The 24,802-nt window shown below is 38.7% G+C and overlaps 2 protein-coding genes across 3 annotated transcripts in view; one reads left to right on the forward strand and one right to left on the reverse strand.

The window, feature by feature from the left end:
• The window catches only part of HACL1 (2-hydroxyacyl-CoA lyase 1), a 32,700-nt gene extending 19,733 nt beyond the window's left edge, over positions 1 to 12,967 (reverse strand). The window contains exons 1-8 of the mRNA XM_058553455.1: positions 12,878 to 12,967; positions 12,595 to 12,699; positions 8,206 to 8,246; positions 7,334 to 7,414; positions 6,285 to 6,357; positions 4,243 to 4,320; positions 3,086 to 3,180; positions 1,370 to 1,482 (exon numbers count right to left, since the gene is read on the reverse strand). Of these exons, the coding sequence (XP_058409438.1) occupies positions 1,370 to 1,482; positions 3,086 to 3,180; positions 4,243 to 4,320; positions 6,285 to 6,357; positions 7,334 to 7,414; positions 8,206 to 8,246; positions 12,595 to 12,699; positions 12,878 to 12,967 (676 nt within the window). The remainder of the gene's footprint in view (positions 1 to 1,369; positions 1,483 to 3,085; positions 3,181 to 4,242; positions 4,321 to 6,284; positions 6,358 to 7,333; positions 7,415 to 8,205; positions 8,247 to 12,594; positions 12,700 to 12,877) is intronic.
• The window catches only part of BTD (biotinidase), a 37,633-nt gene continuing 25,797 nt past the window's right edge, over positions 12,967 to 24,802 (forward strand). The window contains exon 1 of one of the 2 annotated variants that reach the window (XM_058553470.1): positions 12,967 to 13,254. In XM_058553470.1, coding sequence (XP_058409453.1) covers positions 13,172 to 13,254 — 83 coding nt within the window. In that variant the 5' untranslated portion in view covers positions 12,967 to 13,171. The remainder of the gene's footprint in view (positions 13,255 to 24,802) is intronic. The other variant, XM_058553478.1, reaches the window with a different exon arrangement.

Consider the following 24,802-nt stretch of genomic DNA (forward strand, 5'->3'; position numbering starts at 1 on the left):
TTGGTTCTCTCTTCCTGGATTGCCCTTGTTCTCTTCATCCACTTGGTGACGTATCATCCATTTTTTCAAAGTGTAGCCACAATGTCATCTCTTCTGGAGTCTTTCCACACCATCTACAGGAGCAAATTGTTGCTGCTTCCCTTGAGAATCCACCCCACCTCTCTACACACACCACTTAAGAGTATACCACACTTATTTGTTACCAGCTCTATCTTCCTATAGGTAGGGACCATTATTTCTCTGTATACCTCACAAATATTTTCTATAATCCCTGCCTTATCATAAACATTCATCAAATGCTGGTTAAAGGAAGAATGAAAATCAGCATCCACTGAGCTCTTTCCACTTCTTTTGTTATTTGATTATAACAATACTGTTGAGGTAGTTAATATCTCTATTTTACAAGTGAGGTAACTAAGACTAAAAGCAGTTGGTCGCCAAGATGGCAAAGCTAATACATCATATAGCTGCATTCGACTCAGCTCTGACGTGCATTGTTTTCTGTTGTCCACCATTTTCATTAAAACTATTTTAGTTTCTATGTAGTTAGTTCCTAAGTAGTTGATAATTGACTAGTATGGTCATAGGCGATTCACATCCCCTCAGTTCTAGAACATACAATGAATACTATAATAAATTGCTGAATTTGCTACAATACCTTGCGAGAAAGCAATTTGACAATATGTACGAAAAGCCTTAAAATACGAGTACCTTTTAACTCAGTTTTCATTCCAGGAATCTATCTTATAGCCTTAATATGGAAAAAGCCTTAAGCACAAACATGTTTGTCACAGGTATTCCAAACAAACAAAAACTGGCAAAGATTTAAATATTTGCCAGCAAAGTGTTAGTATATACATGAATAGACATTAAAATTTATACTTAGGAAAAAAATTTAAGACCATGAAAATATGTTGTTATAATGTTAAATGAATTAAGTAGAATATAAAACTGTCTATATAGTATGACCACAGTATACAAAATATACATGCAAAAGGGAATAGAAAAGCACTACATGTTAAAAATGGTTATCTTTGGATGAAAGGTTTTCTTTTTTCTAATCTTCTGGATTTTCCAAAATTTTTTATAATGATCACATATTACTTTTATAATGGAAAAAATACATACATTTTACACATAAGACCAAAGAAATGTAATTGGTGATATTCCCTTAAAAGGGCAAGATCTCTGGGCATTCTAGAATAATTCTATGATTTCAAAACTAATAAATAATGCTAAATGGATGAAGAGAACTCTCATTCCAATTTCAAACATTAGAGCAGATGTTAATAAATAATGAAGACAATTTCTAAACAGATCAGCATTTTTTCAAAAGCCTTGCAAGATTTAGAGTTCCATTCAACGCTACCTTTCCCGATGATGAGAAGGGGCTGTTTAGCATTCCTAATCACAGATGCTGCCATATACACAGCAGAGGTTTCTGCCATACTAACAGGAGGTGGCATGCAGCACTCTATGTACCTGGAGATAAAGAATTCTGTTAATTCAAAGAGGCCACATGTTAAATTTTTTATTGTGAAAATATCAAGTATATAAAAAGGTAGAAAAAAATGATACAATGAACTCCATATATCCACCATGTATGTTCAACAACTTATATCATTTTACCACATTTGCTTCACACACACACACAAACATGCATATGAATTTTTTTCCTGAACCATTTTAAAGTATATTACAGACGTTAAGACTTAAAAACTTCCCCATGCACCATTAAACGATAAAGACTTTCTCCTATATAACTATCATATCCTTATCACATCGAGTCAATGAACAGTTATTCCGTAATATCATCTAATAACAAAATGAGTAATTCACTGACAGCAAATTTGAGTCACTGGCTTTGCATTGTAGTAGTGGTTGTTGCAGTAATAGCAAAAAACATACTAAAAGCTAATATTTAACATCTACTATGTGCCATTTATTCTCATTTAATTTTCAAAACAATGAGATCAAGTATTACCATTATCTCCATTTCACCACTGGGGAAAAAAAAACTTAGAAAGTAACTTGCCAGGGTCCCCAAATGGCATGTGGCAAAAACAGATTGAGCTAGGTCATTCTGTCTCAAAAGGCCATGCTTTCAACTACCTAACTATACTTCTACTAACTGAGTAAGTCAATATTTTAGTACCACAATATGCATTAGTAAAAGAAATATTAAAACTGTCATAGTTAAGTATTTCTGGACACCAAGTCCTCAGTGTTTTATTTCATTTACTCTAATTAATAAACATTATACCGTACAAAACTTGAGGATACAATACAAAAAAAGGACATTCAAATCTTTACAAAAATTTTTAAAAAGGCTTACAGAGTTAACTTACCTGAGGCTCATCTCTCCCTCCCCCTCACAATAATATTATGTTGATTATCACGTATAGGTATGATGAGGAATAGATGTCCTTTTTATGTGACTCTCCCCAATAGAAACTGCTCCTTGGTATACTGAGTGTACAGAAACGCCTCCTGTCTCTCTGTAGTCACTAGAGGACCACTTGGTCCATGAGAGCAGGAATGTACTAAATGGTACCCAGGGTGATGCATTAACCCAAGTACCCATCCTTACCAGGGGTGACTTAGATACCAGTGAAAAATGTTTCTTGTACCTATTGTTCACTGAGTGTTTCTTAAGGAATAAGGGAAATTGGCAAATCATAGTAACATCTGGTGTTGCAATATTTTTAAATCAGAGACAGACTAAAATTTTTTATGCTGAGTTTCAATAATTTTTTAACAGCTATCTCATCTTTTGATTTACACCATAAAGACTAAATAACCACACTATATTAATGAGGATGTATTATTTACGGTTACTGGAAGAATAATTTCAATGAGGAGCTCAGGAGCTCTAAGTATTTGAGTTAGTAATTAAATTCCAAAATAATTACTAAATTATACCATTTTAATTAAGAGAATTAAGCTCTTTGGCTAGGATTCAGTTTAATTACTAAATCATCAAAAGACAAATGAAGATTAACTTATAAGCTGCTAGGTAAATTCTTTTTAAAAAGTAAGCATTATAACACAATTAAGAAAGAACTCCACTATAACTATTACTCACTTTACAGAATTCATCTTCACCTGGAGGTTCACAAAATCTGCAGGTATGTCAACATAGCAAGCACCTGGACGACCATAAATACTGCTTCTCACCGCCTAAATTTATTACCAATAGAAGAAAATATTTTAAAAATCTCAATCCTTATTATCATATTCCACTAAAAAAAACTTAAAATTATGAAATGAACACTATTTCAATTTTTCTGGACATCCTTAGTTGGAGAAATGATTTTAATTAAAATTAAAAGGCTCACTATTAATTCTATATATTTTAAAAGATATTTTTGTTTAAAAGGAGAGAGATAGGAAAGAAAATACTCACTTAGGGCTTTAAAATTCATATTCTATTACTCTTTAGTTTTAGAAATTATTCACTAGGCTCTGCCTGCCAAGTCTTCGTAACATGTACTTTCACCGCTTCCTAATCCTAATGATTGAGCAAAGTTCAGAAACTGTGACTTTGTGTCAAATGGTTTCTGTAACACATGCTTTTGAAACAGCTCAAATGTAATTTACATATAAATGCTGGTTAACTAAAATTAATTTATAATATGCTGTTTAATTAACTAAGAGATGGTCTTATATGCATTAGTACTAATTTTCAAAAATAATCTTTTACAAAAGCATAAGAGAAAGAGCACCTAGGGTTTCATTATATCTTTCGTTTTACTTTTCTATAATTAAAAAAAAATTTTTTTAACTAAAGCACAGGAGAAACCTTTTCCAAAAAATAACTTTTCTCTTTCTATAATTAAATATAATTGCAACAAACATTAAAATGTAACTAGCTCTTTAACAATATCATTTTTAACTGCCTGAATATATTCCTTTTTTTGTGTGTGAGGAAGATCAGCCCTGAGCTAACATCCATGCCAATCCTCCTCTTTTTGCTGAGGAAGACTGGCCCTGAGCTAACATCCGTGCCCATCTTCCTCCACTTTATGTGGGACGCCGCCACAGCATGGCCTGACAAGCGGTGCGTCAGTGCGCGCCCAGATTCGAACCCGGGCCACCAGCAGCGGAGCGTGCGCACTTAACCACTACACCACAGGGCCGGCCCTGAATATGTTGCTCATTCTATTGACAACAAAAATAATACAGGTACGAGCAACTGAGAAAAACCACTTGACTTTGAGGGCTTGTAATTAAATACTGTACCTTTTCGATAATAGAGGGAATAGCTTCTATGCTGCTTGGCCGGGCAGAGAACTTGCTATATAATCTACAAGCTTCAACCTATATGCATAAAGAAAACCACTTCAGCTCACAGATCATATTACTCTTCTGAAGAAAGACAAAATGTGAAGTCATTACTTTCTACTACGTCTAGAGGAAAGACGGAGAAAATGCATTACCTGGACTGTTTCTTAAAAGCCTATGCAAAGCACAGTCAAATTTATGCCTCAATATGATTCGGGAAGCAAATAAAAATAAGATACCATTTTCATTTCTCAGATTGGCAAGAATGAAAAAGTTAGATAACATTCAGCATCTATCACAACACAGGAAAACAGGCACTTTCATAAACTGCTAGTGAGAGTATAAACGGAAAGGAAGTTGGCAATGTCTGCTAAAAATTAAAATGAGGATATCCTGGGACCCAGAAATTCCACAGCCAGGAATACACACCTTCCTCTCTTACATCTCATTACAATAATAATCTGTTCTTACATTTCTCGCAGTTTTCCTGTTACATATTTTGTTGCTGTGCTGTTTGGGTTACATAAATTCAGTAGTGGTAATTTTTCACTGTTTAATGTACTTTGAAGCATTATATAGAAACTACTTCTCTTGATATTTTTGGTATGGAATGTATGCAACAATTGGTGGTGTTAGTCCCACAGGAATGATAGAAATCTATGGAACAGTCGGTAGTCTCAATCCCACAAGCCTGACAGAATTAAGATTACCCGCTAACTTTCAATCTGTTCTGGTCATGTCGTTTAGTTTTAAGTATTCCCACAAGAAACAGATATTTGGATTTTCAATAAAATCTGTGATCTTTCTCCTCAAATTTTTAATTTCATCTAATAAACTACTATTTCCCTTTTCAGGAAAAAATATTTGTCATGAACGTTATCCTCTGCTTTCTTTTTTCATCTATCAAGTTTTTGCAGTAACTTTAATTTTCCTTTTATTTTTTTATTTATTTATTTTTTTTTGTGAGGAAGATCAGCCCTGAGCTAACATCTGCCAATCCTCTTCTTTTTTGCTGAGGAAGACTGGCCCTGGGCTAATATCCATGCCCATCTTCCTCCACTTTACATGGGACGCCACCACAGCATGGCTTGATAAGCAGTGCATCTGTGTGCGCCCGGGATCCGAACCGGCGAACCCCAGGCCGCGGCAGCGCAGCGTGCGCACTTAACTGCTTGCGCCACCTGGGCCAGTCCCCCTAATTTTCCTTTTAAATAACATCTTCTCTACTTATTTTTCAAATATATCAGCATCTTGTAAATACCTGTTGTTATTCTCTACCATTAACTAAGTAAAACTTCAATTCCCTTTTAAGAGTATAAAAATATAACTTTTTCATTAACCTATACCAAGATCTAGTATTTTATATTAATTCCATGTTTATACTTTGAAGTTCTCATAATGATTTCTGATTTAACAATAGACTTTCCCTAATGGTTTTAACTTTGCTCATAACTTTGTGCTGTAAATGCTCAAATAATTCATATTTAAGTGTTAATCATTCACTCTCACCTATGTGCTTTCTATAACTATTCTTAAAACCGTAGCATTTTGTTGATAAATTCTTTCAAGTTTTTAAAAATTTTTAAATACTTTCCCTCAGCCTTCAAAAATAAAAATGAACTTGTCCAGAGTCTACTGATAGTCATTTGAGTAGGATTTTTACTCTCAACTTTTTACTTTTCCATAGTCTGAGAGGCATAGTCCCAAATCATTTTTATTCCCGCATTTTCTTGACTCTTTGAAGAACATACTTTCAGAGTTTAAAAGCCTGTCAAAAAGCTGTATTTCTTGGAAGATTGCTCCTAACCAAAGCCTACACTTTCTTAATATCCACACTGAGGTTGTCCTGTAGTTAAGAAAAATCACCTTTAAATTACCTCAGCCACCTCTATTTTATTTTGTTTATTTTGCAGCCAGAAGTTTTAATTTCTTCTCCATAAATTTTAATGGTGTGTGACTATGCTACTAAACTCTGGAGGAAAAATCTTAGTGTTGGGTACCTGAGGAAACTCCTGGAAGGCTCCCATTGTCTCCTGACTTCTTTCAGAGGAACCACCAATCACAATTAAGGGCCTGAAACATTCATTTTTTAAAGGAGAATTACAAATGAGATCAACATATAAAATACTCGGCAGAGTGCCCAACGAATAATGAACTCTCAATGAATGTTAAAAGAGAGAGAGAATGAATTACATTTTCCCTTAAAAACTGTAGATTTATAAAGATTTAGGAAACAACCTGATGTGGAGAACCCTTCCTCAATTTCAGAAAAATCTAAAATTTATAGTAAATGTTTTTCCTCCATGCTCCTCTCTTTCCCTCCCCTTTTAGATGCTGATGCTAAACCTCCAGGTGTGGTGATGTAAAATGAATTTTTAGGCCCTTACTATTATTCTTGGGATTAAGAGGAGGAGAAAATTTTTTCACACTTTCCGAAGTGAGTCTATTTTGGAAGTGGCAGAATGAGAGAAATTCCTCAGCAATAAAATTCTTATCCTTCAAGGAGAAAAAAAAAAGCTAAAGTTACTCAAAAAATATCAGACTCTAAAGTAGATAAGAAAGAGAAAGCCTAGGAAGGAAGAAAGAAGAAAGTTTAAGAAACACATGTCAAGAAAGAAAACAATGTCCTTGCACTAGGAAGATTAAATATCTTATGAATTGATTAAAACATAACCAACAAACTCAATAAATATAAGAATTTCAATTTTCTTGCTAACTATGCAAGACAAAGTGAAGAATTAAATACATTCTTGCATACTGAGCTGGGATCTTTAAAAAATAATTCTTCACATTCACATACATATATAGATACAGGTAATATATACATATATATTCCAAGATGTTAACAGTGTTTATCTCTAGGTAAAGAAATTACTAATGTTTTTTTTATTTTCTTCCTAATACTCTTCTTAATTTAACTTTTTACTAAGCCATTCCCTCAAAGCACTTGATTCCACGTCTTCCCACACCAGATCAGTGTTGCTCCACTAAGTAAAATCATGTACTGAAATTTTTAAGAAAACGTTTTCAATAATAACAATCTACTTACCAACAGTTCATGTTTGCATTTGCCATACCACCTAAGGCATGGATGAGACCTGGGCCAGAAACAACAAGGCATGCTCCCGGCCTAAAAGCAAAACAGAATTTTTTTTTAAATTTCACTAACCTCTTCATATCTTGTTCCTATTATATTTGGGCTAAATCAAGTTGACAGCATACAGAAGCAAATTTTTGACTGCTGAGTACATTTTTGTGTGGGGAATAAAATGTTGTTTAAAAATTTCTTAACAAATAAATATAACATCAATTGATCTTTAACAGAAAGTAATTCTGAAATGTAGCATTCCGCCCCAATTTTTTTTTCTTTTTTTTTTTAGCTTATAAACTATAGAAATTTACTTCTCACAGTTCTGGAAGCTAGAAGTCTGAGATTAGGATGCCAGCATGGTCAGGTGAGGGTTCTGCCCCAATTTTTTTTAATCAAACTTTAATGCTTTACCGTAGATGACTTTCTAAGCTTAAAGCACTCAAGGAAAAGGTATCTCCATATAATTCGGTTTGCCATTTTGCATTTATAAAGTTATTTATTTATTTTCTTTTTTGAGGAAAATTGGTCCTGCGCTAACATCTTTTGCCAATCTTCCTCTTTTTCTTTTTTATCCCCAAAGCCCCAGTACATAATTGTGTATCATAGTTGTAGAGTTTAGCTCTTCAACGTGGGATGCCATCTCAGCATGGCTTGATGGGCAGTGAATAGGTCCACGCCAAGGATCCGAACCGGCAAACCCCAGGCCGCTGAAGCAGAACACGCAAACTTAACATTACGACACTGGGCTGGCCCCTATAAAGTAATTTCTTAAGAACCTCTGTTTAAGACAGTCTTTAAAAGAAATTGACTTTCTTTTAAAGTCAGTTTACCTGCCTGTCAGATATCCAACCGCGGAGGCAGCATAACAAGCCTACAAAGAAAAAACACCGGGACTTAAGCATATTGGGATCAGTGTATGATAATTTACTACTAAGTAAGAGACTAGAAGTTAATGGTAAAGGAGGAATCGAAATGCTTTCCATTTTAACAAGTAATGTTCTACCTGTAAATTTCAAATAACAGTTTAATATCTAATCTGGTTTTTACTTTTTCAAGGAATTTGTCCATATTATCTAGTTTATTCATAATACTCTCTTACAGTTGCTTAAATATCTAGAGGATCAATAGGAATGTTCTCTTTTTTATTGCTAATATTGGCAACTTGTGTTTTTTTTCTTTTATTCTTCATTGGCATTGCTAGGGATTTATCAAATTTTTCAAAGAACCAATTTTTGGCTTTGTTGATTTTTCTCTACTGTTCATTTGTTTTCTATTTCACTGATTTCTGCTCTTGTATTTATTATTTTACTCCTGTCATTTTGGGTCCCATTTGGTTTTCTTTTTCTAGCTTCTTAAAATGTAAGCTTAGGGTATTGGTTTTTGATCTTCTTTACTAATAGACTCATTTCAAACTATTTCCTCTAAGAACTGCTTTAGCTATAGCTTACAAGTTTGACATCTCACCTTTCCATTATCATTCAATTCAAAATATTTTCCATTTTCCATTGTGATTTCTTCTTCAACCCATTGATTAATTAGGGTCCACAGTGATGTCTCCTTTTTCATTCCTGATATTAGTAATTTATATTTTTTCTCTTCTATTATTGATCAGTCTACCCTGAAGTTTACTGATTTTACTAATCTTTTCAAATATTTACCAAGTATCAAATGTGTTATTTAATTTTCAAATGTTTTGGGATTTTCTAGTTATCTGTTATTGAATTTTAGTTTATTTCCACACGGTCAGGCTACATATACTGTATGTTTTCAATCCTTGGAGATCTGTTGAGATTTCCTTTATGGCCTGCATATAGTTAGTTTTTACTTTGAAACTGCACTTCAGCTCATAACAGCAAGAGAAGGGAGGTGCTAAATTAAATATAAGATAACCTGGAAAAATGCTAAATGCCCTCTCAAACAAATCCTTCTTCTTAGTCTGGGACATCATTTTTTCCAGTATTATTTCTTCTCATTTTTTTAGAAATAATAATAATACATTTTCTAACCTTCATTCAACTTTATGTGTAGTATACTGAACTTAAATAAATCTACGTGAGGACTATAAGTGTAAAAAATTAAAAATAAGTTTTTATGAATCATACTCTTAACCAGCACCACTACCATATGCCCAACTAAGAAGCTGCACAAAGGCTCTACTTTTTCTGTGTTGCTATTCTCTATTGCCCCTTGTCTCTTTTCCCTTCTGCACATAAGGCCAAATTCACATAGGACAATAATTAAGACAATTCCTAAGAAAGGCAATGCATAAAATAAAATATCTGCTGCAACAAGAACACTTGTTTGGACGCAGGAACATTGCTCACTTACTAAAAGCAGGGTAAGAAATGTTGCTGCAGAATGCAAAATACAAAACTACATATAACAAAAATTATATTTCTCTGGTAACAGACACTCAAAGTGGAAAAGGAACTGGTTTTATGATCATAAAAAAATCTATTTCTCTACCAAATTACTTACAGGCAGAACAGTGTTCATAGTACTTAAGAGAGCAGACTCGACTCAAACTGTTTTTTTTTGTTTTTTTTTGTGAGGAAGATCAGCCCTGAGCTAACATCCATGCCAATCCTCCTCTTTTTGCTGAGAAAGACTGGCCCTGGGCTAACCTCTGCGCCTATCTTCCTCTACTTTATTGGGACGCCGCCAGAGCACGGCCTGACAAGCAGTGCATTGGTGCGCGCCTGGGGTCCGAACCCGGGCCGCCAGCAGTGGAGCACGTGCACTTAACCGCTACGCCATGGGACTGGGCCCCGACTCAAATTGTTTTGATTCAAATCCTGGCTCTCCTAATTTCTACTGTGTAATTTTGGCAAGTTACTCTGCACCTTAGCTTCCTCATCTATAAAATGAGCATAATTCACAGCATTGCTGTGAGGAAGAAATCAGTCAATACACGTAAAACACTCAGAATAGTGCCTGCACACAGTAAGCTCTCCATAACAGTGAAATTCCTCACAGTATGCTTACTTCCTGGAATACTGGTCAATATATGTCTTGATTACTCTAAGGATCTGATGAAAGACAGCCAAATCACAACCAACTACACCTTTCTCTTTAGTACAAACTTGCCCTTGGACGCCAAGTCCTCTTCTGCCTCTTGAACGGCTTCTCTGTTCTCACATTCTCTTTCAATCACCTGGTCATTACCCTTAGTTAAGGCACTAGCTCAGGCTTCCTTTGATTACTCCAAAGAGTCAGGCTGACTGAGGGGCATAGGCACGGGGAGTGTCCTACAGGCATCTCAAACTCATTATGTCCAAATCTGAATTCATTGCCTTTTCCCTCCAAATTGACTCCTCCTTCTGTATTCCCTCTGTATTCCCAGTCTAAGTCAGCGGCACCATGACCCACTTAGTCAGTCAAGCAAGTCTAAACCGAGGAATCATCTCCAGAAGAGCCTATCCTCTGCTTCCTAGTTGGTTAGTCCCTACTCATCCTTCAAGACACCTCCAGCAAACCTTCTCTGAGGTCTTAGGCTGAGCCTAGGTACCCTTTTCTGGGCTTCCATAGCACCCTGGATATATCTAACACAGCACTTATCACATTATAATAAAATTGTCTGTTTGTGTCTGTCTCCACAGCAGGTTATAAGCCCCTCAAAGACAGGAACTGTCTATCATTCATCTCCATATCCGTGCCCAACAAAGCGCCTGGGACTGAGGGAGGCCCTCAGCTAAGCTTATAGGGACTGAAATAAAACTTCAAGCTGCCCTTGTGATCCATACTTTATATGACTATGAAAATAATCTTTCTAAAGTACAAATCTAATTACATCTCCCACTATTTAGAAAAACCTTTACAGTTTCACCCAATGTTTATTGAGAAACATCCACACTCTTTTTCCAGCCATAGACTCTCTACCACCTCAGCTTGGCATACCTATCCAGTCTCACAGCCCACCACGCCTTTAAGCTATCTTGATGAAATAGCATGAACAAACATTGCCTCTACAGGTAATCTCTGCCCCACACAAAGAGAACCAGTCACTCTTTATATACACTGTTCCTTATACATGTATCTATTCTGAGTTATTATACTAGATAAATTTTTTTCTGTGTCTTGCCCTCACCTTCCCAGACTGTGACCAGCTTGAAAGTCAAGACTAAACCTCATTTCTTCATTATATCTCCCACAGGTTATGTAACACACAAATGAACCACAATTCCTGCTCTCCAGGAGCTCACAGGGGGTGGCAGGGAAGGGCACCTCTGAAGGAGGTCAAGGTAGCTGTCTGCGCAACAGCTGGCAAGAACTTCAATTAGAGCACAACAGTGGGAGTGGCAAGCAGGAACAGTTAGCTTTAGATGGACTGATAGCATACGGCATTGCGGAAGTGGGTTCTTGATCTGTTAAGCTAGCACTGCTGAGAGAAGGACGAGGCAGGGCTGACAGAGGCAAAACTGAGACTGGATTGACAACATCCAGTTGTCCAGAACTGGACAACATCCAGTTCTATCTTCCTTTCTCGTGCTCCCCAGTAAGATCTAAGAAAGGCGGCAGTGTGATATGGAAGAATGAGGACTGGAGTAGGATTTGGGACACCTGAGTTCCAGCCATGGCTTTACCATTTGTGTTATCCATCACTTTGCAGGGCCGCCTACTATCTAACAGGAGACTTGGCCTTCACCCATTCACCTCGCAGGTACTCCCTGAGCACCTATCATCTGCAGGCACCACTTCGGCTGGGGATACAGATGTGTCAAGAATAAATAATATCCCTGCCTCCTGGAGCTCACAGTCTAATAGGACAGTCAGACAAGACAAACAATACACAGAAACAGACACATAACAGATATGAGACTGAAGGACAGGGGGCCCAGATTCAGACCAGGAAATGTCCCTTCCAATTCTGACACTCTAGACTTGGCAGAGCACAATATCATATAGAATTAAGAGCATGGACTCCAGACCCAGAATACCTAGGTTCAAATCCTGCCTCTGCCAATACCAGCTGTCCCTGGGTTCGAATCCTGCCTCTGCCAATACCAGCTGTCACCTTGGGCACATTAGTTAACCTCTCTGTGCCTCACTTTTCTCCCCTGTCAACTAGGATTAACACTAGTTCTTGCCTCATAAGATTGTTGTGATTGATATGTGTAAAGTATTGGAATAGCGGTAAGCGCTGAGTGTCTACAATGAATATTTGCCATCATTATTAATCATTCCCAATCACGCATTCGGCTCCCAGCGTCCATACTTACCGCTTGCTCATTCCTCATCCCAACGTATTTGATGCCCACCTCCTGGACGGCAACGGCGATTTCGATCACTGGGATGCCGACGACGCCAAACATGTACTTCACACCCTGGGGACCAACAAGGGCGAAATAAACGCCCGCCACTCCGTTCCCTCCCGAGGCGCTGAAAGGAAAACCTGCAAACCTCCCTCCCTCCCACTCCCACCGCGCTCCCCGTCTCCAAGACAACATCTCGGCCCGCGTCGGCTTCCGTAGGAGCCTTTCAATCCTGTCGTGACTGTCGTACTTGCGTTTTCAGGGCCTGGGCGATGACTTTAGCACCAGACACCTGCATCTCGTCTCTCTCCTTGCGCTGTGCCAAGTTACTTTCCGACATGTCCACGGCCCTCTCGCGGTGGACAGCAAGCTGACACGGAGTCACCCAGCGAAAGAAACCCGGAAGACAGGTGGGCCGCAGTTGGGGGACCCCTCCTCTGACTGACAGGAGGAGAGCGACCAACCGAATTAAACAGCGAGAAGGAAGAGGCGGGGCTACAACCAGTCCGCTGTCAGGGCAGAATGTAAACACACTCCTTCTCCAATGAGAGCCGGCTTCTCCATTCAGTGGGTCAGAGTGTCAGGAGGAGGCGGGACGGGCGGGAGGCTGCGGCTTGTGCCGAGCAGGTAAGAAGCTAAACCTCGGTAGCCTCTCGCCATGTCTGCCGACCTCCCCGAGCCCTTTCGGGCCGCGAAGGGCGAGTAGCGCATGCGCATACTTGAGGGGGAGGAGGGCTAGGAGCGGGGGCGGAGGGGTGTGGCACGGGTGCACTCTCCCGGCCCCGCCTCCTTCCCGGCCGCTGCGGGGGGTGGCGGGGGCGGGTTGCGGGCTACCGGAGCCAGGTGGGCTAGATGTCGCGGGTCGTTGGGCAAGGTCATGTTTGGCTCGTGTTGTCATTGCTTCTGCTCCCCTGGGTTCTAGGCTTTTACTTATACCCTTTTTGGTTTACGCTTTCCTAGCTTAGGCTTTGTAGTCCGTGAAGCGTAGTAATACGCGTCAATTAAATCTAGAATGCACCCTTTACTCCCATATTGTTACCGCCTGGAAAGGGGGTTCATCTGCGTGCTACAAGACAAGTCAAGAGGCAAGGTGGTAGGAGAGAAAGGGCATTTTATTACAGCTCATTAGCAGGAGGGAAGTTGGCTGACTAATGTCCAAAAAAACCATCTTAAGGGGGCACAAAATCTGATAGCAGTTAGCCTGGTGGATTATAAGGGAGGGGGGTAGGGATATCAACCCTCTGATGTTACAGACTGTGGGTTGCCATGCCAGATCTTTCAGTTTTCCTTGATGATGGCTATCAGCATAGACTCTCTTTTTGGAGGTCATCTCATTCCTAAGGAATGCAGAAGAACGGGGTTATCTTATCGCAGCTGGGAGGTATTTGCACAAGCAGGGATGGTCAAATCTACAGTGTAGTTAGATCTCCTGGAGGGTGCATATCTTGCTGGGTTAATCAGAGGTCATTCAAAGTTACAATAGAGTTTCTTTTCTACAATATGGCTTCCCTTATGTCAACCTTGTCTTGAGGTGGTATCAATATTATTATAGATGAGGACACTGAGTTCCCAGGCAAGGAAATAAGTAACTTGCCCAGAGCTCTTGGATCCAGACCATGCCACACACTCCCAATCTTGTATTGTAGTCACTGTTCAGCCCTTAGGCCGCAAGAGATGAGTTTCTTGAACCTAGTTAATCTACTTACTTGTCAAGTAAAATTGACATTCCAGAAAGATGCAAAACGTTCTTCGTGTGGCTTTGAATAGTCCTTGTGTCTGGCTGCACCCCTAGTTGGGTGAGCAGTGCGGGATAGGTTGCGGACAGACCAAAGAAAAGACCCAGAGACGGCGAACGAGACATACAGGTTTATTGGGAGTAACTTACAGGGAGGTCCAGTGGCTGCCAGCTGGACAGCACTGTGCACCTGCAACCGTGGGCGGGGAGGGGGTTGCTTATATAGGCAGGGGACACAAAGGCTATATGCTTGCCAAGAGGCTGTCCCTGGTATGACTGGCGTTCCCAGGAACAGTAGCTCAGGTGGAGGGGCTCTGTGTCCCTTTAAGACGTGATGTTCTTTCAGTGAGATAAGGTAAGATCCCGGCTGGCCAGGCCCTGGATGGTTACAAATCCTGCCCAGAAGGGAGCCAGAAGGACACATGGTTGCAATGGGCTTGTGGGCTCTTGCTGAACAAACAAGGCCCAGGCCATACACCTTGGCATAGTGTCTTCTGTCCCTGTTTGAGAAGCCTGGACTCAACCCCCCTCTGTAGTATTGTTTATATCATATCTGTGTGACAATCTGTACCCCCATTGCATCAGAAGCACTTGGGAAGCTTTTTAAAAATACAGTTGCTTGAACCCTATCCCATATCTTCTGAATCAGCTTCTCAGGAGAAGTTAGGTACCCGTGTTTTTCTAAAGCTGCTACCTAATTTTGATTTGCAGCCCAACATGAGAACCACTGGCTCTGTACTCATACTAGAGGCGTGAATTAATAGCAATTAAATGTGTGATTGTCTGTTACCAAAGTAATACTCTTGATCAGTTTGGATTTACAGGTTCAGGGCTGGGTTAACATTGGCAGCACAGACTGTACAGATGGTAGTCAGTTCCTGGGCCTTGTGCCTACTTCTGTGTCAAAAGGATCACTGACAGAATCACTCAGTAATAAAGTCTAGTGAGAATTGAACTATGAATTGGAACAAACCCACTGAATTCAGATTAACTGGTTTTGCAAATGGATAAATTCTCAACTGACTGGATTCTGCCCTTTAGCAAAGGGAAAAGTCAGACTGTTTAAACTTGCTTACACCTTTCTGTTCAGGGTACAATGTTCCACTGTTCACTTAGGTCTGATGATTCAGCAGAAATGATGAGAGTCCTCACCCCCAGGATTAGCAGGCACTGGGAGCAACTCCTTTCAATCCAATTGTAATTACAGGGTTCCAGGATTCTTTTGTAACTTATCCAGGGCCCTTGGTGCAGGCTTTGTAAGCATTAACCACATTCTTTATTACTTTCATTGGTGGTAGGTGTGGAATTTTATTTGTTGGATATATTATTGGAATTTTGTTTATTTATTTATTGGTGGAAGGAGGTCAAAAGAGGAATAACTCTAATTATTTATTTTTTTTTTTGGTGAGGAAGATTAGCCCTGGGGTAACATCCGTTGCCGATCCTCCTCTTTTTGCTGAGGAAGATTGGCCCTGGGCTAACATCCGTGCCCGTCTTCCTGTTTTATATGGGGTGCCGCCACAGCATGGCTTGACGAGCGGTGCATTGGTCCGTGCCTGGGATCTGAACCTGCAAATCCCAGGCTGCCGAAGTGGAGTACACAAACTTAACCACTACACCACTGGGCTGGCCCAAATCTAATTTTTTTTAAAGAAAAGGCTAAGGTAGTGATGACATGCTCTCCAAAGTGCAGAGCCAGTCATCAAAGAGTCTTTATACTGATCACTCTATTTGTGGGTTCTGGACCTGAGATTATGAGAGAGTTATTTGGTGGCTTTCTTCCATCAGGGTGAAAAGAATGTCCAGGCAACCAGGTAATTTAGTAAAAGTTGCAAATATAGTGTCTAGAGAAAATATACTCTCTAGAGATTTAAAATATCCAGCTTGCACAGGTAGTAACTCCTTAGGCCCAAATAGTATGATAGTATGTTTTAATTTCAGTAAACTAACAAAGTCATTAAAAATCTTTGTGATTATTTAAAGGCATAACACTAACTGAACCTGTGAAAAATATTCTCACAAACCTATTTTATCAAAATGATAAGCATTTGATTATCAAATGAAGAAATGAATTAGGGTTTATTTGTGATGCATTATAGAATGGCTGAAAATAAAAGTAAAATGGCTGAAATAAAACAACTGAAACTGAATATTTTAAATACAAACAAAAAGCAAGCAACAATAACAAAAAAGGAAATCTATGTAGGACACTATTTTTAAAACCACCGTTGAAAACTGTACAGCAGGAAATCTGCTGTAGGAAATATGTCAACATAGAGCAGGAAATAAAATAATATAATAAACTGGTTCTTTAAATAAAACAGGTTAAGTTGATTTTGTTTGCTTCTCATTAAATTTATGGACCGCAGAGTACCAAAGGTCGGAGAGAGGCTTAAAGCAAAACCAGAGAAAAGCAACTTTATGACTGAACTGTCAGGGACAGTTTTAATGCCGTAGCCAGTGGACAGGAACTGGAGTTTTTCCCAGTCATCATGCGACCTGGAGAAAGGTCGGATTCCTGCAAGCCCTTCATCTTTCCTCTGCATTTTAATGCCAGCAAGACCCAGAACCGGAGCAGGGAACACTGCGGGGCAGAAACTGAAGGAACCTGTTGTTTCCCTGTTTTAGCTTTGTCTTAGTCCATTGTGTTTGTGTGTGTGTGTGTGTTTTAAAGCAAAATTGGGGTAATTTGACATCAGCAATTATTAAATCACTGATAAGGATTTTTATTTTGTGTAAAATGCACCAGGAAATGGTGACAACTATATGTCATGCTATGAGGACATAAGAGATTTATCTCAAATGGCTTAGAAATCATAATCTAGTATTTCTTAATATGATGGAACTACACACTTGGGGGTGGTCCATGGGAGAGGAAGGTGGCAGCTATTAGCTTGGAAACATGGTACCAGGATTCAAATGCTTTTCTGTTTTCATTTGTTTCTTCCGTTTTGCCATTAGCCTTCATTACAGCCCCTTCCTTTAGCTTCTTAAATTGTACCTTATTGTTTTGTTTTGATTTTAACCTATTCTCTGTCCAAGAAACAAAGAATCAGCTGTAGGGCAGAATCTCTGAATGATTCCTAGGGTTTGATTTGAACTGGGGTGTAATCCCAGGTGAAGGACATCTTCAAGATGAAAAACTCAAGCCCTTGGACTTCTTTCTGCATCATAACTTTTGAGTTCCTCTTCAGAGCTTAGCTGTGATTTATTGTTTTATTCAATTTTTAAAATATATTTAATATTTATGACATCTGTCAGACACATGAATAGCAACAGAGATTAATACACACTCATGAACCCAGCCCCTAGCTTAAGAAACACATTACAAATACAGCGAAGCCCCCTGTGTGTCCCTCCCCCGTTACGCCTCCTTCCCTATGCCATAGAGGTAACTGCTGTCTTGAATTTGTTGTTTATGATTCCCACATTATCTGTACTTTAGGCAATGGACATTTAGGTTGTTTTTAGTTTGTCGATGTTCACAGTTTTCTCTGAACATTCTTGCATGTCTCCTTGTGCACATGTGTGAGTTTTATGTATATGTATCTAGGAGTGGGTCATCATCAATTTTGTTATATATTGCCAAATTGGTCTCCAAGTTACTGTGCCAGTTTATACTCCCACCATCTGTGTATGGGGGAGAACTCCCCTTTCTCCACATCCTCAATTGTGGAATTTAAAATTTTTTGCCAATCTGATGGATGTGAAATGGCTTCTCATTTCCCTTTACCTGACTACTAATGAAGAGATAGAGATATGAATTTAGATATATAGATTTAGACATCAATATACCATCTGGATTTCTTCTTCTGTGAGTTACCTGTTTATATCTTTTGCCCATTTATTTATTGGATGATCTTTTTCTTATTTATTTGTAGATGTTCTTTATATATTCTGAATTCTTTACCTTTTAACTTTGTTTATAGTTACTCTTGAGGTGCAAAGTTGTGGGGGTTTTTTTGGTATATGGTCACATTTGACAATTCTTTTCCTTTATGTTTTATACTCTTTGTAGCTTGTTTAAGAAAACTTTCCTTAACCTGAGGTTACAGAGATATTTTTTCTATATTTTTATCAAAAAGTTTAGTTTTTCATATTTATATATGATGGGAGGTAGCAATCCAGGGTTTTTTTTCCATTTAATATCTATATCAATTAGATTTTCTGTGTAATTAACCACTTTAAAACTCAGTGACTTAAAACAACTGTTACTGCACAAAATTGGGGTTCACTTTAAGATCGATCTGCGAGAACAGGGGGAGTGTGCCCTCAGATCTGTCTCAGAATAATGCTGATCTCTTTTCCCAAAGGCTGATGCCATAATTAATTGGCTTGTTTATGCTCATTGGGCAAGTGAACCCCTATTTTGTGCAGTAACAGTTGGTGACCACAAAGGTACTGGGTCCTGTGACCACCCGCCCAAGGCTCTGGAACCCCTGATGGGGTATGGGGTCTTTTCATCGAGCCGCGCCTAGATGATTTTGTCTAGAGGCTCGACTGATTGGATTCCTGTTTCCCGCTGCGGTGCTCCAAGCCCCAAGGCCTTTTTTTTTGCTTTGGGAGAAGAAAACAGCTCAAGGATCAGATGTCTTTTGGGTGAGTGACCTCATTAAAATGTGCCTGTGCCTAAAATTGTCTAATATCTCATCAGGATCGTAGGTTAGAGGCCCCACTGGTGATTTTTGCTGGATTAAAGTCCCAAAGCTAGGATCGTGGGTTTAAGGGAGACAATGTAAAAGGTTCCAGCCACTGGGGCACTCAAAAGGATTGAGTTAGAGTCCCGAGCTATGGGATAGGGTCCCAGAGTATTGGATTTCGGTGTCTGTTCATGTTTGTCTATGTCTGACTGTTTTATTCATTAAAATTAGCTGTTGGGGACTGAGTTTCTTGGTGATTGTAACAAACTCTCTTTAGATATTACCTTGTTTGTTGCAGTCACCTTGGGAAAAGCCCCCTAAAATGAGGATAACTGTAAACAGCTGACACGATAACCCAGGAATTTAAAATTACAGTGGCCACTTTGGGCTCCTTGTGAGCTTTTAAACCGAGAAACAAAGAAATCTTTAGAGTCAAGGGCTCTACCTTTCAACCTAAAGGCTCCATAGGCTGTATATGTTTACAAAGAACTGCAGAATCTTACCAAGATTGTTTTGTGTCCTGAGGGCTTGGCTTGATAATCTTCAGGATTGGGGGGGGCAGATGGTTTCAAAACTACGGTGGGACGAAAATGTGATTGCACTCCATTTTGCGGTCAGAGATGGTCGAGGAGAAATGCAGGTTGCACTCCTGTTTGTGGCTAAGGGTCCTACCAAACCGCGTCAGCCTCAAGGGAATTACACTAGCCACAAGAAGGAAGCCTTGGCTTGGCCTTCATTGTAAAGGTCTTGGTTTCGGGGATACCTGAAATTTTCATGATCTGGTTCTAGCTGCAGCATAAGTATACTTTTGACCCGCCATGTCTAAATTTTGAAACAATAGGAAACACTAATCAGATCCCCACCTGTAGCCCCTTAGGCTGCATTTTCCCAAACTGGGCAACTTTTAGCTATGAGTATGTAGTATGAGCTACTAAGTGCTCATTGGTTTATTGATCCTTCTCCTCCCAGAGATGCTCACTATTTTTCCTTGTCTCTGTCTTCTGGGTCATTTGTCATAAAAAGGAAAAATACCATAGGGCAAGAAGCAGGCATATCCATAAGCCTGTTGTCTGGGTGGGCCGCAATAAACTTTGCTGTAGCGCCCACCTATGGAGTATGCACATAAGGTAGAAGGTGTTGCTAAGGGCCATCTTGGAAACCGTAAAAGACTGAAAAATTGGTGGGCACAGATCGAGAAGTTAAGAGCCATTAGGGCGCTCACCACCTCGAGAAGACTCCTGTGGTAGGGTAAGTTGGTTATGGAATGGGGTAGATGATGAGTCCTCCACCGACCTCAAGAAAATGTCCATGCAACGGACTCTGTAAAGCACACACAATCCCCAGCCCCACAACACCTTCCTCCTAGGTATTAATCTGGCTCCAAGAGACCCAAGGCGTAGTTAAAGCTGTTAATGTGCGTATAAGATGAGGGTTTTTTCCTTTTGTCTTGTTCTGTGTCTTGAGAGCTTGGCTTTGTGACTGCTTTGGTCTCTGCCATCTGGAGGATGCACGTACTGGTGTGCATCTTGGTGGCCAGTTGAGTTGACTGGGGTTCCGAGATGTACTCTCTTTGTCCAGCTGTATCAGCTCTCAGAGGTGTTTTTCATGAGTGGTCCCAGTCCATCAGGGGCCTTTGTCATCTCAACCTTCATTGCTTGTTAGTGCATTACCACCTGTGCAGCAGAAGCCTTTGCTTTCTTGGATTATTTTTGGGAGTGAATTTCTGGATCTTGGCTGCTTCTTTTGCACTCTCTTTTGGGGAATGCCTCTTGCATCCATACTTAAGCCATAAAAGCTTATTGGTTTGAGTCACTATTAATATCCTGCTTGTCAAAGGTCAGAGGATGGGTCCTTAAATTGGAAAAACTTCTAAATTGAAAAAATGTATCTGAAAGTATGGGTCAACCTCTTTTATCCTTGCAAGACTGGAAATGCAGCTCTAGAGGCAGTTCAGATTCCACCCATTTCCCTTATCTCAAAGAGCTTACAAACTCACCAGGAAATATCTAGGCCATCACCAATTCCTAAGACTGAAGGAAAAAAGGAAAGAAAAATGGCCATAAGAGCACCCTCACCAAAAATCTAGCATCTTGAGTGTCTTCTCCACAAATATTAGTAAAGAAGGCTTAAAACAAAATTTGGATTCATAACTAGGGAGCCTTGTATTACTGTACCTGATTAATGGCAGTAATTTTAAAACAATAGCTGTGGAGTTTCTGTGTATGTATGTCTATATGTATGTTACATATGTGTGATATTTTACCTCCAGATGGTATAATTTCTAAAGAGCTCTATTCACTTGGCTTAAAGTAAGTGTGTATATAAATTATTTCTAAATATAATAGCAACTAACCCAAATGTCTTCCAAGTTAACGTGATATAAATTAATCTTTGGTAACTGAAAACTTATTTAAGCTTGTTGGTTTGATTAAAATGGACATGGGCCGGCCCTGTGGCTTAGCGGTTAAGTGCATGTGCTCCGCTACTGGCAGCTCCCGTTCAGATCCCGGGGGCACACCAACGCACCGCTTCTCCGGCCATGCCGAGGCCGCATCCCACGTACAGCAACTAGAAGGATGTACAACTATGACATACAACTATCTACTGGGGCTTTGGGGGAAAAAAAAGGAGGAGGATTGACAATGGATGTTAGCTCAGAGCCGGTCTTCCTCAGCAAAAAGAGGAGGATTGGCACAGATGTTAGCTCAGGGCTGATCTTCCTCACAAAAAAAAAAAAAAATGGACGTGTCCTCAGAGTTATCAGCATTGGATATGATGCAGACATGCAGCCTTTATTCTACATTTTTTGGTGAAATAAGCTGATATTATCGCTATTGCAAAACTGGCTAGCAAAAATAACTTAAAAATGATAGCTAATTTTGTTTAACGTCTCACGAAGTTTTGTGGGCAATCCAAATAATTATTGGGAATGAATAAACTAAATAGATGTGAAAAAGATAAAAGTGTTGGGTGAACTTTTTATGTGTTATGTCATGTATATTTAAGATAACTTCCAAAATCTCTCTTATAACTTGAAACTTTGAAGTTTGGCTAGATGAAATTAAATGATAAAAAAATTCATTGACTATCTGGGTCATTTTCAAATAAGATAAAATACTGAAACGTTATTGCTAAACATGTCTCAGTTTATCTACTTTTGGCTTCTTATTACAAAGAAACTAAAAGATGTTTGGGTCTATTAGTAAACATGTCTTGTAATTTATTAAAAATTGTACTGAGGGGCTGGCCCTGTGGCCTAGTGGTTAAGTTCGGTGTGCTCCACTTTGGTGGCCTGGGTTCAGTTCCCAGGCATGGACCTATACCACTTGTCAGCGGCCATGCTGTGGTGGCGACCCACATACAAAGTAGAGGAAGATTGGCACAGATGTTAGCAAAGGCCGAATCTTCCTCAAGCAAAAAGAGGAATATTGGCAAAAGATGTTACCTCAGGGCGACTCTTCCCCAGCAAAAAATATATATATGTATTGTACTATGAAGTAGCACGTTTCTAGAAATTATGAAAAGTGTTTAGAATGCTAATATAAAAGAGAGTTCATAGTTTCTTACTTTTTAGTTTTCACTAAGGTGTGTAAGGGTTAAAAGTTCTGGTTAATATACGTAATTAAAGCTGGGAAAGGAAATTCTTTGTATTCATGGAAAGTAAGATGTATGTTTTCAGTAAAGAGGGTATAAATAATGGAAACATTTTTGGTTGTTTTGTTAAGAAAGATAAATTTGTCCCAAAGTACTAGATGGGAAATAAAAGGAAGGTATGGGACAAATTTTGAAGTAAAAAAAAGTTATAGAAGGTTTGTGGAAGAGGAACCCTAAAAAAGAGTTTTATGTATGGTCACGTTGGCTAAGATTGAAGTAAATCTAATTAAGTAAATCAGTTTTATTGTCAAAAGCAAGCTGGTACAAAATTAGAATTTGGTTTTCTCACTCTTAAAAGGATAATTTTCTTGAACTTTTAGTCTGCTCTTGTTGAAGAGATTATGAAAGGTTTTTTTCCTTTGAGTAGCCTACCAGAAGGGTAGGGATTTTATGTTTTATCAAAATAAATTTCCTGTATTGTTTTTATCAGGTCTTTAATCACAGGTGCTAAGGTTTTTCTTACAGCTATTTAATTTTCTGCATTGGCCTGAAAATCTTTAATTGTCACTATGGTTAAATGGATAACTAAGCATTGTTTCACAGGGACCTATGATATTATGCAGGTAAATATTATTGATATAATTGTTTTAAAAATTATATAACATTCCTAAAATTCTGATCTGTCCCAGCTGTCAGCCATAATTCTAGTTATTATCTTGAAGTGTTGTATGTCACAGAAATAGCCAAGTTTCTTTATCAAGTGCCCTTTTTGAGTCTTTTGTCATTTGCAGATAGTTGTTTTACTGTGATGTTTTTGTAGATGTATTTCATCTTCAGAGAGATTCATGGAAAGGACTCTGACACTTGCTCTAGAATACAGGTTTCTGATAAACTTTCAGATCATAAAACTGAACTGGGTGAGAAATTACAGAACTCTAACAGAGAAACTGATGATATCATGAATCTGCTAACAGAAGATTAAGATCAAGAATTGATTACACAAGACTGAATGAACTGATGAGGATGATTATAATTTTTATGACTTTTCATTTGAAATATTGCTGATTTTTAATGTTTTGTTTTTTTCCAGATTTAAGGAAACCTTTTTCTCTTTTCTCTTAAGCTAACTATGACTTATAGCAATTTGGTAAATTATACTTTTATAAGCAGAATTGAAACATTTATTTCTTTTTTCTCCCTGCCTGATCCCTCCAGAATTTGGAAACTCTTAGTGAGTGAGTATTTTTTTCATGGCAATACAGTTATTTGCATAAGTTCAATAAGAGTCTCTTCTCCTTATAACAGGGCAAAATTGTAAACATTGGTTATATTACCAGAGCTTTCACTGGAATGTCATATTTGAGAGAAACTTGCAGAGTCAGATATGACAAGACAGCTTCTGAGGAACAAAGATTGGACTTCATGCAATAAAGCCACTTGGAAATATTGGCCTGGTACCTTGCTTACAGGCTTCCCAGCAGTTACCAAGTGAATGAAGAAGGTCACTTCCCTGACAGGTGCAAGGAACCTCAGGATATTTTGGGGACCTGGAAAAGTGAGGATTTCACTTTTTTTTCCAGATCTGTAGGTATTGCAGGCAGAGTCTGATGAAAAGTCCTTGGCTTGGCTTTACTGGCCTTAAGGAGCCTTTAAGGCTCAATCTGAGATTCCTTGTGAAAAGTCCCAGCAAAGCAGATTTAAAAGAGCCTATATGATCAATTGCTATTCTTGCTGTGTTTATGTAAATAATTGGGCTAAGTTTATTGAAACTAGACTCATTTTGCCAACCAATTAGTCCTAATTTGGCTATCTTTAGTAAAAATGAGGGTGATTTTAGAGAGGAAAATTATGTTTCAATACAAACTGTGATACACATTCATGGATATTAGGTTCTAGTTCTGATAATTGTCTTTGAGGTTTTGTTTTATATCTGTTAACTAGACTAGATCCTGAATTATTCTAGTCTCCTGAAATATCTGGCTACAAATCTCCAAACTAATGTTTTCAATTTTTTCCATCATTTTCATTTGGAATCATTGAGAACCGAACCTGCCCTTTTCTCTGAAGCCTTGCAAACTGAAGCTGGACATATTGATATAAGCTTAAGGGAGATTCATGTCTGTTGCTGTGTAAGCCACTCAGAAAGATACTTGAACACCCGATGACATTATCAGAGACATTTCAAGCTGCAAACATGCTTTTGATT

This window comes from Diceros bicornis, chromosome 2 (assembly GCF_020826845.1).
Source record: "Diceros bicornis minor isolate mBicDic1 chromosome 2, mDicBic1.mat.cur, whole genome shotgun sequence".
Classification (NCBI taxonomy): Eukaryota; Metazoa; Chordata; class Mammalia; order Perissodactyla; family Rhinocerotidae; genus Diceros; species Diceros bicornis.